Source organism: Athene cunicularia (assembly GCF_003259725.1).
Source record: "Athene cunicularia isolate RWA chromosome 3 unlocalized genomic scaffold, athCun1 chr3_part1, whole genome shotgun sequence".
In the NCBI taxonomy this organism is placed as follows: Eukaryota; Metazoa; Chordata; class Aves; order Strigiformes; family Strigidae; genus Athene; species Athene cunicularia.
This window is the reverse complement of record NW_020799097.1, coordinates 99,511,396-99,524,986: the sequence shown is the minus strand read 5'-3', so window position 1 is coordinate 99,524,986 and position 13,591 is coordinate 99,511,396. Positions and strand designations below refer to the sequence as shown.

Genomic DNA, 13,591 nt, shown 5'->3' with positions numbered 1-13,591 from the left:
CATCTGTACCATTTGCTTTATCATTCTGTATCATTTTACTCTTGATGATCATATTTGTCATCATCTTGATTTTCTAATGAATTAGATTTTCCTTTAGAGATACACTAGAACTAAGGCTGTCCATGAGGAGCTCACTGCAAGAGTTATATTATTTACAATAACATGGAGTCTGTAGAAATTATTTGCATCTAAGCACAATATATTTTTCCCCCCATTTTACAATATATACTATAACTCATCAAAATCTAAGTGCATCAGATGCACTAGATCAGACACTGATCATAATCAGGTATTTGTGAACAAAAATTTTAAAACCTTAATTTCAAAGAATGAACTACTAGAAAGAAAGTGCAACTAGAAAATTCCATCATCAAAATACACCAACAAAACCCACAAAATATATAGCTTTCTTCATTTAACTATTAAAAGCATTACACAAAATGCTTTTAATGTCAGTTCTACATAAACATGCTGAAAAGAAAGATTAATATGGCCATCTAGAGGAGAAAAGAATGATGTGAAAGTGTACCACACACATTTTCAGGCTTCAGAATAAAACATTTTGAGAGTCATGCAGCCAGAAAAAGAAATGTAATAAACTAATTACATAATTGATAATAAGTGAACCTTAAAATAATATGATCAGACATTTCGATGGTCTTAGTAATGAAAACATTTTAATATTATACATGTTTTTAGCAATGCAAGCAAAACTTACAGGGTGCATTAATAAAGAAAATATTGTATTTTTGTCTTGTTAATATTTTTTTGTGCACTGTTAAGTGCAGACACATCTAAACAAATTTTAAAAGTGAAGATTGAAGTGTAAATAGTTATTAGTAAAACTGTTTTGACTCCTTTGAAAACACACAGCACATTGCTTCAAGATACAACAGGTGACAGATTAACTGCTGAAGAGAAAATAATACAAAATTTTCCAAAAATGAAATATAATTTTCATTGTTCATATTACTCTACCTCTGACAGAATTTTTAATGATACCATCAGAGGCTGATTTACTAGCAATGAGCAGAAGGGAAACAGAGATGAGGCAAAAATTAATTCTCTCCTCTCATCACTTCACTGTAACACTATCAAGTCCTGCTCAACATATGGGCTGATTGGTGCCTTAAGCTGGAAGTACAGCTGAAACATTTAAATTTTAGAAGTAGAAATGATAGAGTACGTATAAGGAAACAGAAGTACACAAAGTCTCAAATATATTGACAATTGTTTCTCATATTAAATAAAGTACGTAGGAATATACTGCTTGCTCCCTCTCCTGAATAAACAATTGAAAAATGGCTTGACCATTTATTTGTCTTCACATTTCATACAAAAATAGTTCAACAGTTATAAACCCAAGTATTTAATGAAAAATTTCAGGATTCCTATAGCATCAGCCTTCTACGGATTTATTTTGCAAGTTTAAGGAACAGTAAAGCTTTGAATTTTTAAATATGACACTGAAACATCTAGAAAGTTGGAATCGGACATTTTTAACCTCATCTGCTCAGTGAACTGCTTCTCTGAACACATATGAACTGTTTGATAGCAATAGCCAGTTTCTTGGTTATTTTTGACTGCAGGCTTTCCTCGTGAGGCTTCCACCTTCTCTTATTATCAAAGTTCTAGGTTGGGCGGCTTTCAGTCTGTAATGATCATGTAACATAAAAAGGCACACTCTGTTTTTTCCTCTGTTCTAACACATTTTTATAATTGTGCAAAGATTCTTTTATGTTTGAAATAATTTAGGAAGAACATAAAAAGTTCTAGCACTAATTATTCCAGTATTCAGGTCACTGAAAAGTGAAAATTACTAGGTTGTTAATCTCTTGCCGTATCAAATACCACAAAACTCTAATATTATTGAACATAATTTTGTTGAGATTACTGGATTACAAAAATGAAACAAAATCATCAGTCTAATTTGCAAGCATTTTACAGAAAACGGTAGAATGATTGCAGGCTATCAAATAAATAATATTGCTGATTCTCCACTCCTTGTAAAATGTGGGTAGAGAATGCTCTCATAAACAGCAGCAAAAGCAAAATGCAAACAGTATTAAAGTTTTTTTTGCAAGTAGAAGTACGTGGTTAAAAATTTATAATTTTCTAAGTTAGAATATTTTCATAGTTTTTGCTTTAAAGTGTTTTTTTTTTCCAAACTCTGAATGTTCTTTCATTATAATAAATCCAATTTGCATACTAATTTTAGAGTGAATATGTGTGTGCATATATATAAATGGGTTTTACATCCAGCCAGCTTCCTGAATGGAAAATGCATTGAGAAGGGATAGCAGCTGGTTACAGATATCTTTAGCAATAGAAGAAAAACACAAAAAAAGGAGTGAGGAAACAACTGTAACTTTCCTGATGCAATACTTGGACTTGCCAACAGGGTTCTTTTATCTTAGATTCTAACCATGATACAGATTTCCATACTAGAGTTCTCATTCCCCAGAAGAGAATAAAAGTCAGTGAATATGAATTTTGATAATCTGAGAGGATTATAAAACAGACAATTATTAAAAAAACGAACCAAACCAAACTGGGTACAGGCTAGAACAAGGACTTTGGAACTTAAGTCTTATAGGGCCAAAGTAAAAAGCTCAGATGAACTGACAACTTCTTACTGAGAAGATGAACTAGGTAGGATAAAAAAACTCTAAACAATTGTGAAATAGAGGAATGTCACATGTTCCTTTCAACATGAATTATTTTAGGACTATTTCAACAACGGGCCTCAATAGTTTGAAGAGAGACAAATACTTTATTCTAGGAATCTGAAAGTAGTCTTCTTGTATAATTTGTATCTGATATTATCTGCTAATAAATACAACTGAGTCTTCCATCTCCTGTTAATGTACATCACCATTCTTTCCCAACAATGACATAAATTATATACAAAAATAGTATTTTATCTTTCATACTCCCCCCCCACCAACACTGTTGGTAGGTCTCAGTAGATATAAAACCCAAACATCATACTTCCACTACTCCCTCCTCCTTGATGCCCTTCTCCATCACAGTGTTTTAGCACCTAACCTCACCTCTACATTTCCCTCCATATTCACTGGAACTCAGACTCCCAACATTCCTACAATGTAACAATAAAGGAAAGAAGAAATTTCTGATGATCAGAAAATAATCTTCTTACTCTGCAATTTATTCAATTATGGTTTTCATGCCCTTTATGTCTTAACTTGGAATCAAGAGTAAGCACACACTAATTTCAAATTTCAGCGGCAAATATACGTTTATATAATTGAATTACATCACATAGTAGAAAATTTAAAAATTTTTAAGCACTTCTGGACTGTATAGAACATTTAAGAACTAATATCTTTTAATTACATGCATCCACTTTTTATTAGAAAATATCAATCACTAAAAAACCTTTGCATTTTAACATATTAAAGGGAGACCAACAAATAACTTAACACATCTATATTAGAACCTGACTTACATGTAACTTCAACAAAAGCTTACTTTTCATACTAGAAAATGGCTACACCGTTCTCATGTACAGCTATTTTCACACACAAAAATCATATTGACAAAATATTGACAGCAAACTTCTCAGCCTTTATGTCAGGTTGACAGACACCCTAACTTAAAATCAAGAAATATATACCACAGAAGAAAACACCTATGGTTTACATCCAACTTTTAAGGCCATGGAAAAATTGTATGAATCTAATCTTTTTTATAATTTCTTTCTGTGATATCAAGAGAAGGCAAGACATAGAATCCAGTAATCCACACTGCAATTACCATATGCACTGTAACCAACAACCAATTCCATTTACTTTGCTGTTATGACAGCTTATCAATAGAGGAATAACAGGTCTTCTTTGTATTTATAATACCACAGAATTCATCAAGAGTTACCGTGTTTCCTTCCTAAATTAAAAGTTTAAACTCCCCCAAAAATCAAATGACTAATGCTAAATTGTATGAACTTAATATAACAAGATATCATTTGCAGTATTTCTGGAAGAATGTGCACAAGTCTGTGCCATTTTTTTTTGAGCATGCACAAATATAAAAGATATCTGGATATTTCTTGCAGACATTGACTATTTGCAAGTCAAGCTGTCCTCATCTAAAACTTACATATCCAGAACATAATTCTGAAATTTGGAATAAAAGGAATGCTTTTAAATCACTCTTACCTTCATCTATTGAGGCTTCACTACTGTATCCATCATATTCTGCAGACAGGGGACTATATTTTTGTCTGGTTTCCCATATATAGTTTTTTTGCTGTCTGCCATCCACCACTGGCAGCCTGGAACTCTGGGTTCTAGACAAGGCCTCATGATATTTACCCAGTGCTTCATCTTCACTCTCAGATGATGAACCATGCTGGTCTTTACTCATATAAGAGTTGTCTGTTTGAATAAAATAAAGCAAATCGACTACAGCTCAAAATAGCATACAAGAAAATAACCATAAGAGGTTATCATTGAAGATATTTAAGCTATTTCAATTAAAATTTCTGTAATATTTTAAAAATATAATCTTGTTGTAATTATAAGTATTACATGATTTTGTAATTGGTGAGAGCTATTTTTATTTTCTAGAAAAAAATGAAAGATCATTAATACCCCCAAAAACATTCTAAATCTTATTCAACAGAAAATTAATTGATTTATGTAAAGCAGCATACACTGAAGGTCTTGAAACCCTTCATTAAGAAAATGCTTAAAAGAATTTCTGTGAAGTGAATCCAACACTGCTGCAATATTACATGTGGATACCTAATGCATCAAAAAGGCAGCTCCTGATCCTCCATTCCCACCTGATTTTTGCTGTGAGCATGGAGTATAACAGAAATGAAACTGATTTACAAAGAGAAGCCTACAACAAAATTGTCTCAGAATATTTATGTCAGTAGTGCTTAAACTCACAATAGTAATTGGGAAAATGCTAGTGAAAGATGTTTGCATGCACAATTTTATTTAACTTACAATAAACAGCCCATTGTTCAATAACTGAAATTAATGTAGATTCTCACTACAGACATCTCACTACAGCAGAAATTGCACAAAAGAATCCATCTAGTTCAGTGTTTTATACCAGTTCTCGTATAATGCCCACTCATTTGGTCAACTTTTTCCAACTACTTCTCAAGTATGAAGTTCCCACAAGTCAAAGATTCAGCTGCATTTTTATTTCTGTAAAAGGAAAGCTTCTTCCTCCCTTTTCCAAAACTCAAATGGTTTCTGTCCAAATTTAACATGCCATGCAGACATTCTGTAGATCTCAAACTCCAACAGGCATTAAAAGTTCATGTAAACTCAATAAAGGTCAGCATTACCACTACTCCAAGAGCAAGCCTATGGTGTATGATTTGCCAACGGATTTCCACTACCGGCAGAGCTCTGACGTGTCCATAATGCTGTTTTTCAGCTCCTGATTCTGAAAGGGAATATTGTCTAACATGCTATGTAGCCACACTCAACCGTTTCTCCCCTCCCTGCTTTTATGTCCTCCTCCCAATCCCTCCCTGTCCCTTAGCTCTGGCTCTGCATTTCAACTCCCATTAGTCTCTGCCTTCAGGCACAGCCAGTCTCATGCCTCTGCCTGGGTATTCTGACTAAAGGAGGGATTCAGTTTACTTTAATTTAAAATGGCTGACTTTTGTGTAACTCAACATATGCCAGCAATCTAGGCCTCTTTCAGAGTCAAGTGTTTGCTTCTTCCAACTACAGAGGTCCTTCCTTTCCACTATCAGGTAAGCCTCTAGAGCAGATGAGTAAAATCACTTACCATACAGGTCTAGTTCTCACTACTACTCATACAGAAAAGCTTATGCTGCAAGTTTAGGCAAGACATCTTCTGCAAAGTTATATTTATACAAGTAGTATCTTATAAGTTACTGTCTCTCAACCCCATACTCCACATTCCTGCTCCATGCACACACTTTTGGTCTCTTATGGGGGATTTCCTCTTTATTCTGTCTATTCAATCCCAAATTCTCTTTACTTGCATCTAACCAACTACTCATGTAACCTCAATCTTTCACCCTTAGACTTTCCACCTTCCTATAACGTTATCAGTTCTCTCCATAACTGTCACCCATCCTACTTCAAATCCCAGTCTACCACTTGCATCGTTATCACATTTGTTCAGGAAGTTTCTGTCCTCACACAAGTCATGTTTACTCTCATTTCTCCTGTTCAAACTTCCAGTGTCCTTCAGTAACCATAAGTATCAAAAGTAGGATAAGACATACTCTCTTCTTCAACCCCTACAATGAAGCATGTACATGCAGATGGGATGGTCAGTGAATTTAACAAGCAAATGATAAAAAGTATTTACTATACCTTTTCAAAAAACTAAGTTTCCGAAGATTTACAACTTGGTCAAACTGACATGTTTTTTCACAGAAGAACATGGGCAACTTTGACATAGGAAAAGTGCTCTCCCACATTTCAAGTACATACTCTAATACACAAAGGTGCCAAAGCATCTCAGTGAAGCAGATGTGAAATCTAATTTTTTCCACAGATAACCAGCATGTTTTCCCCATACTCTATTTCCGGAAACAGCTAAAGATTTTAAACTGTATATTAAAAAAACCAAAACAAACAAAAAAATCAGACAGAAAGCATGCCAAATTTGATCCCAAGTATTTCAAATTTGGCCCAGTTTTAAGAAACTGAAAATAAGGTCTTAAAATGGAAAATGTCAGGAAACCGTAACAGCAGACAGTGATACCAGCTCTACATGCAATGGGTATGTAATCTTAATTTAGTATTTATAGGAAAACTGGTGCCTTAAAAGACTACTAATGAGCAACTAGATCTTTCAACTTTAGGCTATCAATTTTAATTCAAGTGTAACAGATATGGTTCTTCTCATTGTATGAATGGCTATAAAGCAAGTTCAATTTCACTGATCACTTAATGAAAATTATCACACCAAGTAGGATATATTCTGGCTAGCAAACTCGCTGCAAGATGCTGCCCAGAAAAAGAAGCCTCCTTTGCTGGTACACAGAGTAAAACCAGACATCAGTATTAGATGCATCATTTATCATCACAAGAAATGTATCACAAATATTAAATTAGGTTCATTAATCAGTCTGTATAAAGAATGGAATAGTATAAAACATGGTAGCAACATGTTTGAAAGAAGTTCTGAAAGTTATGCCTCTAATAATACACTGATGTTTGTAAGCATCCAGTAGTTCTCAGTGATACCAGACATTTTTTTTCTCCAGTTCCTAGCACAAAAGAAAAAGAATGAGGATGTATACTGTTATTACGAGTCATGAAACAAGACCTCTTCAGAGGACTTAACCTCATTAAAGTTAAAACATAAACTATTCATGCAAATTTTTTTAAAATAAACATACAAATCTGTTTCAGTTTCTTGGGGAAAAAATAGGTTCCTGCACATTAAAAAAACTCCTCAGGGTTTTAAGCCTCGCCTTGCCACTTCTCTTTTCATTTTTATAACTTAACTGGAAACTTGCCTAAAAGAATTCATGTTCTTATTAAAAACTTTATTTTGCTAACACAGATCACGTGTAATTATTGACCTACAGAAACCTATTATTAGCCCTAATATGCCATTTTTGATAGAAAATATACTCTACAAATACTGCAGTACATGAAGAAATAACAGATATGATGATAGTTTATCATGTAAACATGGAAACCACCTCCTAAATCAAATTTAAATTAAGAAAAAAACAAACAACAAACAAACCAAAAAAACAAAAGAACTAATAACTGACATTTTCACATTAAGGGAAACACACACACTGAAAAAAAAATATTTATATTATGAAATCATTAATTTCTCTACAGAAACAGCATCACCAGAAAAGCCTGTGTTGCTTTCTAAAAATTAACTACACAGCATGCAAGACAATTGTATAAAAATGCAAGGTTTTACTTCTTGTTCACAAACTATCATTGCAATTCCACTGTCATTGTTTAAGATTGGAAGTTGAAGACGGCACACACAGCATCCATATCAACAATACATATGTTTTCTTTGTAAAACTACAACTACAAAAGTTTCATTCAGTTTTTCCTATACTTAAAATCACTTGCCACTTTTCACTGAGTTATGTTTTAAAATTATTAACTCACATATCCCAGAAATATATTCTGAAGATCTACTATAATGTAACAGAAGTTGGGGTTTTTTTCTTTATCTTATCATGTTTTATGCAATAGTTTTAAAATACACAAAATAAAAAACACTTTCACAGAACAAGTGTTCATTTCCAGTATTAATTATAGTTTTCAACAGAAACCACACAAGGCACTGTAGAGAAGGTAAGAAAAACTGTATATAGAAAAAGTTAGAACATAGGACAGGCATTTATTAATCAGTTCCTTTAAGTAATACTTTAAAGAATAATTAACTTCCAAGAAATATCAACATAATTAGAGAATGAAGCATGGACAACACAGACCTACTTTCACCCACAGGAAACACTATTTAAATGTATAAATTAGATTAAAAAAGTAGGAAGTATCATAAGTTTCAGGAAAGGTTGAAGAATGCAGTTTGCGATGGACTCCTCACCTTTTCCTGCTGTCTTCTTATTACATAGCTCTCTTTCTGATTTCTTTGAGTTTTTCTTTTTACCCACTATTGCAATTGCGGTTGACATATCATCCTCATCCTTTGATACGGATTTTCCTTTTCTCAAAAAAAAGGTTTCAGATTTCTTTTCTTTGATTTCATTAATGCAATTGGGATGGTCATTGTGCATCTTCTTCAGGCTGGAGTCTGATAACTTTTGCTTTCCTACTTCAACAAGCTTTGTTTCTAAAGCTTGGGGAACATTCACATCGCGCGTGTCTTCAGAATCTTTAAAATCAACTCCAGGTGACTGTGGTTTGATTTTTCTATGCAAATGATTCTTAGAATTATCCGATACTGCATGGAGGCAATTATTTTCTTCCTCAATAGATTGCTCCATTGTAGATTTATTAATTTTCAGATTACTGTCCTTCAAAAACTTATCATTTACAAAATACTCATTTCTTCCTACTGCTTCCTTTTTAAAAGGTCCTCCTACAGCGTTCGAATTCTGAGGCACTTTTGTATAACTTAAGTGATTATTACTATCTGTGCCTTTTAACTGGCACTGGTTTTTGTCCATGACATGCTCAGATGCTCCATCTTGACTTGTATCTTTTTTTACAAAATCTATCCAATTAGAATAATGAGTCTCTCTCTGTTCTGCACTACCTCTCTTCGCTTTCATACTGATTTCCTGAGACTGAGTTAATGATGGTGTAGGTTCCTCTTTCTCTTCAACAGGTTTAGCATTCTGTATTTTGGAGCTTTCATCTTCTGCCCGAAGGCCATGTATCATGCTCGTGACTTGTTCTGTTACTGAATCAGCTACACTGTAGCCAACCTCTCCAACAACACTGGTCAGATCATCCACAGCACTGCTAAGCGTGTCGACCAGAGAAGATACAGACGGAAGGTTCAGATTTTGATGGAGGTTTCTGAAAAACGCCATTTGTCCAACCTATTCTGCAACAATTTTTAATACAGAAAGGTCCTCTTTTTCACGAACAGATCAACTCCATTTCTCCAAGTTCAGCGTCAGAGCTATTTGCTTTGCTATCAAACTCAATACATTTACCAGGGGAAGTTGCAGCTTCACTCTTTCCATTCAATATGCATTGAAAATAATAAGCAAGCAGCTAAGAAAATATCTTGAAATGAAGCCACAATCAACCAGCAAAACCATAGTCTTTCATCAACTGCAGCATCAACTAGCCATAATGAAATTCATTATTTTCAGAAATAAGACAACTGTGTGAGGTGGAAATACATTTTTTTTTTATTCTAACCTGCAAAGAAGAAGTTGTGAGACACTTAAATTACATCCTTTCATCAATGTCACACTAAAACAAGCTTTTAACATAATAGCTGCACAAAAACACACATCATGGAGACTTCTTCACACCAAAAATATTTGTTGTCTTTTACATAAGGTAAGGTACTTCAGAACACAAAGACTTGTTTTGTAGCAAAAAGAAAGTTAAGATGACAAACTTCATTTCCAGGGGGAGAACCTTTTCTGTCTCCAAGAAAATTGAAAATAAAAATTTAGCTGCACCTTTTAAAAAGAGGCATAAGGGAAGAAAACCACTCAAATTTTCCATTGTTCTTGGGTGCCTGTCTCTTCCTCTCAAGTCAGCTAACAAAGCCCATTCAATTTCCACAGTCCAGAAGTATAAAAGGGTTATTTTAACAACCCTCAGTATCTTTTCTGAGGTGTATTTTTTTTTTCCATTTCATATTATCCTTAAAGACCTTGTTCTATTAAAAAAGTATAGAAATAATTTGTTAGTCAGAGATAAGACATCTTCAGTTTCTAATGTTTTACTACTTTAAAATTATTTTCCAGGTGCGTAAATGCAAGACCTCCAAAAGGTCAGTGAAGGATTTTAATAGTGGAAACCAAATAAACCCATTCACAAATTTACTTGAGAAAATTTAATTATACACAATTATGGAATGTTTAAAATATGTTCAAGTGTATTCTCATATGGGAAAATATTTCTCTTGCACTAAGTAAATGTCAACTCTTTAGTTAAATAGCTATTGAATTTCTGTGGCTTTTTAATACAAAGGTTTCTTCCTTTCCCCACACCGCACAGTCACGGGAAAAGTCACCATTGTATGTTTTCATGATGTAAAGTGATTATTATATATCCTTGTAAAAATGTGCATTCTTATAATTTAGTACACCATCTTTCAGATACTTACAAAGTTTATCTTGTGAGTTCTTTCTTGTAGTGTATCCTGAATCGAGATCTGGGAAACTGCTAACATTTTCAAAACACATCTTCTTATTAATATATAGGAAAAGTAGCAACATGAGAATAATGAACACTCCAACAGCAGACAGGAATCCAATTGCTTCAGGAGATACTAAAAGAAACAGAAAGAAACAGATTTTTAGAAGTCCTGTAAAAGTTTAACTTGTAAAAGCTACAATATTTATCAGAAATGTTCATTAATAAATACTACTAAAGTTCCAAATATAAATGCAAGATGTAACTAAAAAAACCACACCATTTAAATCTGGGTTAATATTTAATCATCTTTGCAAAGAACAGAAAAATATTTGGTCCTAATCTAAGGGAGGACTGACATTGTGAGCAAGAGGTTCTGCCAGAGTACTGGACCCCATAACAAGACAGGATCTCTGCAGAAAATGGGGATATTATCAGCAGATGCCAAAAGGCTGACGATTTTCGATGGAACATGTGAGGGCATGAGCGCTGGAAGGATGCTAAGACCATCACCCCTTCCTGGAAGGGGCTGGAGGCTTGGCTACCTGGGCTCAGAGCCAACTCTAAGATAGTGCTGCTGGGGAGGGACTGAGCCCTTGCTGATGAGGCCACTGCCTCTGCGAGACTTATGCTCAGCTCCTGACTCCTCTTACCTTCGGGACCAGCTGGCCCTCGCTGCTCCCTGACAAGCAGCAAAGAGCAAAAAACAGAATGAGAAAAAGCACATAATAGTATGTTTCTTGTCCTAGTACATGTGCCACTTGCATATAAACCAAGAAAGAGCTAAGCATAACAGAGATAAAGCATACTTAAAACAAGGTAGAGGGAAAAAAGGCTGGAGCAGACGTATTTAGAAAGTATATAAAATAAGGACATGTAACGCTATTAAGCAGATAACTGAAAGGGAGTATCAGGCATCTTTTGCAGGGGTAGAATCTTGAAAGTCTGTCAGTACCTAACTAACAACATCAGTAATACCATTTAAGGCCAAGATTACCTTGGATATGGTTTTAGAAATATGAAATCTGGGAATGGATATAGCAAATTGGATCAATGGGGAAAGAGTAATTAAGGGCCAACTTGCTTATTTGAAAGGAGACCAGGTAGAGAAAGGGATATAGAAGGGCAGCAAAAAAAGAGGGTCTACAAACATAAGAAATAACAAGCAAGTTATAAAAGCAGTTCAAGAGAGGGCAGATCTTTTGACAGAAGGAGTGCAGATGTCCACAGACTATAATGAAGCCGAGCTGCTTTATTAATCAAGGCTGCCAGAATGTCAGAAGGAAGCCCCTTGGGCAACTCACTGGACTCTCTACTGGGTCTACATCTGGAAGACTTGATGTAAGAAGTTAACAGTGACAGAATTGCAAATTTGTTACTAAGTAGTGTGGGAGGTTAAAGTGAACAGTTACAGAACTAAAATCCAGTAACATATGGGTGCAATTTGTAAGAAAAAAACTGATAGAACTCAATGATTGCATGCAATTAACAATGATGTGTTATAGAACTGAGATTCAGAATCATATTTTTATTAATTAATCTGTTAACTGGTTTGTTAGTAGTGTGATCAGTTAATAAACACTATAGCCTCTTATATCAGTTACATCTCAAACCTGCATTCTAAAGAGAAAGAGTAAAACCTTGAGATAACAGACACTTTAACACTTAAGAGTGGTTTTTGTCGCCTCAACATACAGATTTGCATCTTTCAGGACTGAAGACAGATGCATTCATCTGGATGAAAGCTAGGATTTCACACATCCCTTCCTTTCCTCCTGCCTTTTTTGCGAGATTAAGTGTCCCTCTAGTCACTACCATAAATCTTGGGCATTGAATTTTTTCTATTTATAAAAAAATTATGAAGATTTATCAGATTTATGAATTCCATTTGCCAAGATCTTGGCACTTCACTTTAGGAGTATGATGCTGCGTGGCAACATCTTTTACTATGTAAAAAGGAGTGGGATTAAAGAAAAGTTGGCAACAGACTGAATTCTCAGAGACAAAAGGACAAGAGGCAAGAGTCCGAAGTAACAACAAGAAAAATTCCAGTTGGAGATGAGAGGAAAAAGTTCCAGAATAAAAGGGGTTTGTCACTGGAACAGATTGTCTAGATCAGTTACAGAATCCAATTTGAATGTTAGCTCTGCTTTAAGCAGGGGGCTGAACTGTGAATTACTTTCCCAGAAGCCTTCCAAATTAAATTATTCTCTGAGTCTACATATGTCCTTTGTAAATCTGGGCTCATACATCTATGTAAAAGTGCTGACTGGAAAACACATGCAGTTCCACAACCTCCTCAGTTTATTTTGCAGGATGACAGGAGTAATTTGTGTTTGTGGTGCTGTTGTTAAATAATTACACAGGTGTGTTTTAAAAACTGGAAAAGATCAAAAGAAATACACCTTCCATCATCTAGAAGGAATTAGTCAGATTTGCACTCCTGTTTTGGGCTGGACATCCAGACCTATCTGAAATGGTGAAAATTATTTTTGCTTTACTTTTTATCTCTGACCAGAAGAGATGATGTAACATTGTGCCTGATACCCTGAAAATATTCAGACAAAAAGAAAACTAAGGAAATATCAGAATGGCAACTAGAGAAGTCCCAAAAGGATAAAACAGAAACCCCAATTATACTAGAACCTCTACTTAGTCAATATCAAACTTGAGCAATTTTTTTTCTTATTAGATAATACCAGAAAAGACAGGAAAAACATAAGCAACTCTCAACTGAGTTAAGCTTGGGACACTGTCTTCTGAAGAACTGAAGGCAAAGCTAGAAATAATTGGAA

General features: G+C 34.4%; 1 protein-coding gene across 9 annotated transcripts in view; it reads right to left on the bottom strand.

Moving 5' to 3' along the window:
* Nucleotides 1–13,591, bottom strand: part of SYT14 (synaptotagmin 14) — an 89,900-nt gene that overhangs the window by 61,590 nt on the left and 14,719 nt on the right. For 3 of the 9 annotated variants that reach the window (XM_026844260.1, XM_026844256.1, XM_026844257.1), the window contains exons 2-4: nucleotides 10,768–10,932; nucleotides 8,557–9,845; nucleotides 4,179–4,397 (exon numbers count right to left, since the gene is read on the bottom strand). In XM_026844260.1, the coding sequence (XP_026700061.1) occupies nucleotides 4,179–4,397; nucleotides 8,557–9,508 (1,171 nt within the window). In that variant the 5' untranslated portion in view covers nucleotides 9,509–9,845; nucleotides 10,768–10,932. The remainder of the gene's footprint in view (nucleotides 1–4,178; nucleotides 4,398–8,556; nucleotides 9,846–10,767; nucleotides 10,933–13,591) is intronic. The other 6 variants (XM_026844261.1, XM_026844263.1, XM_026844262.1 and 3 more) reach the window with 3 other exon arrangements.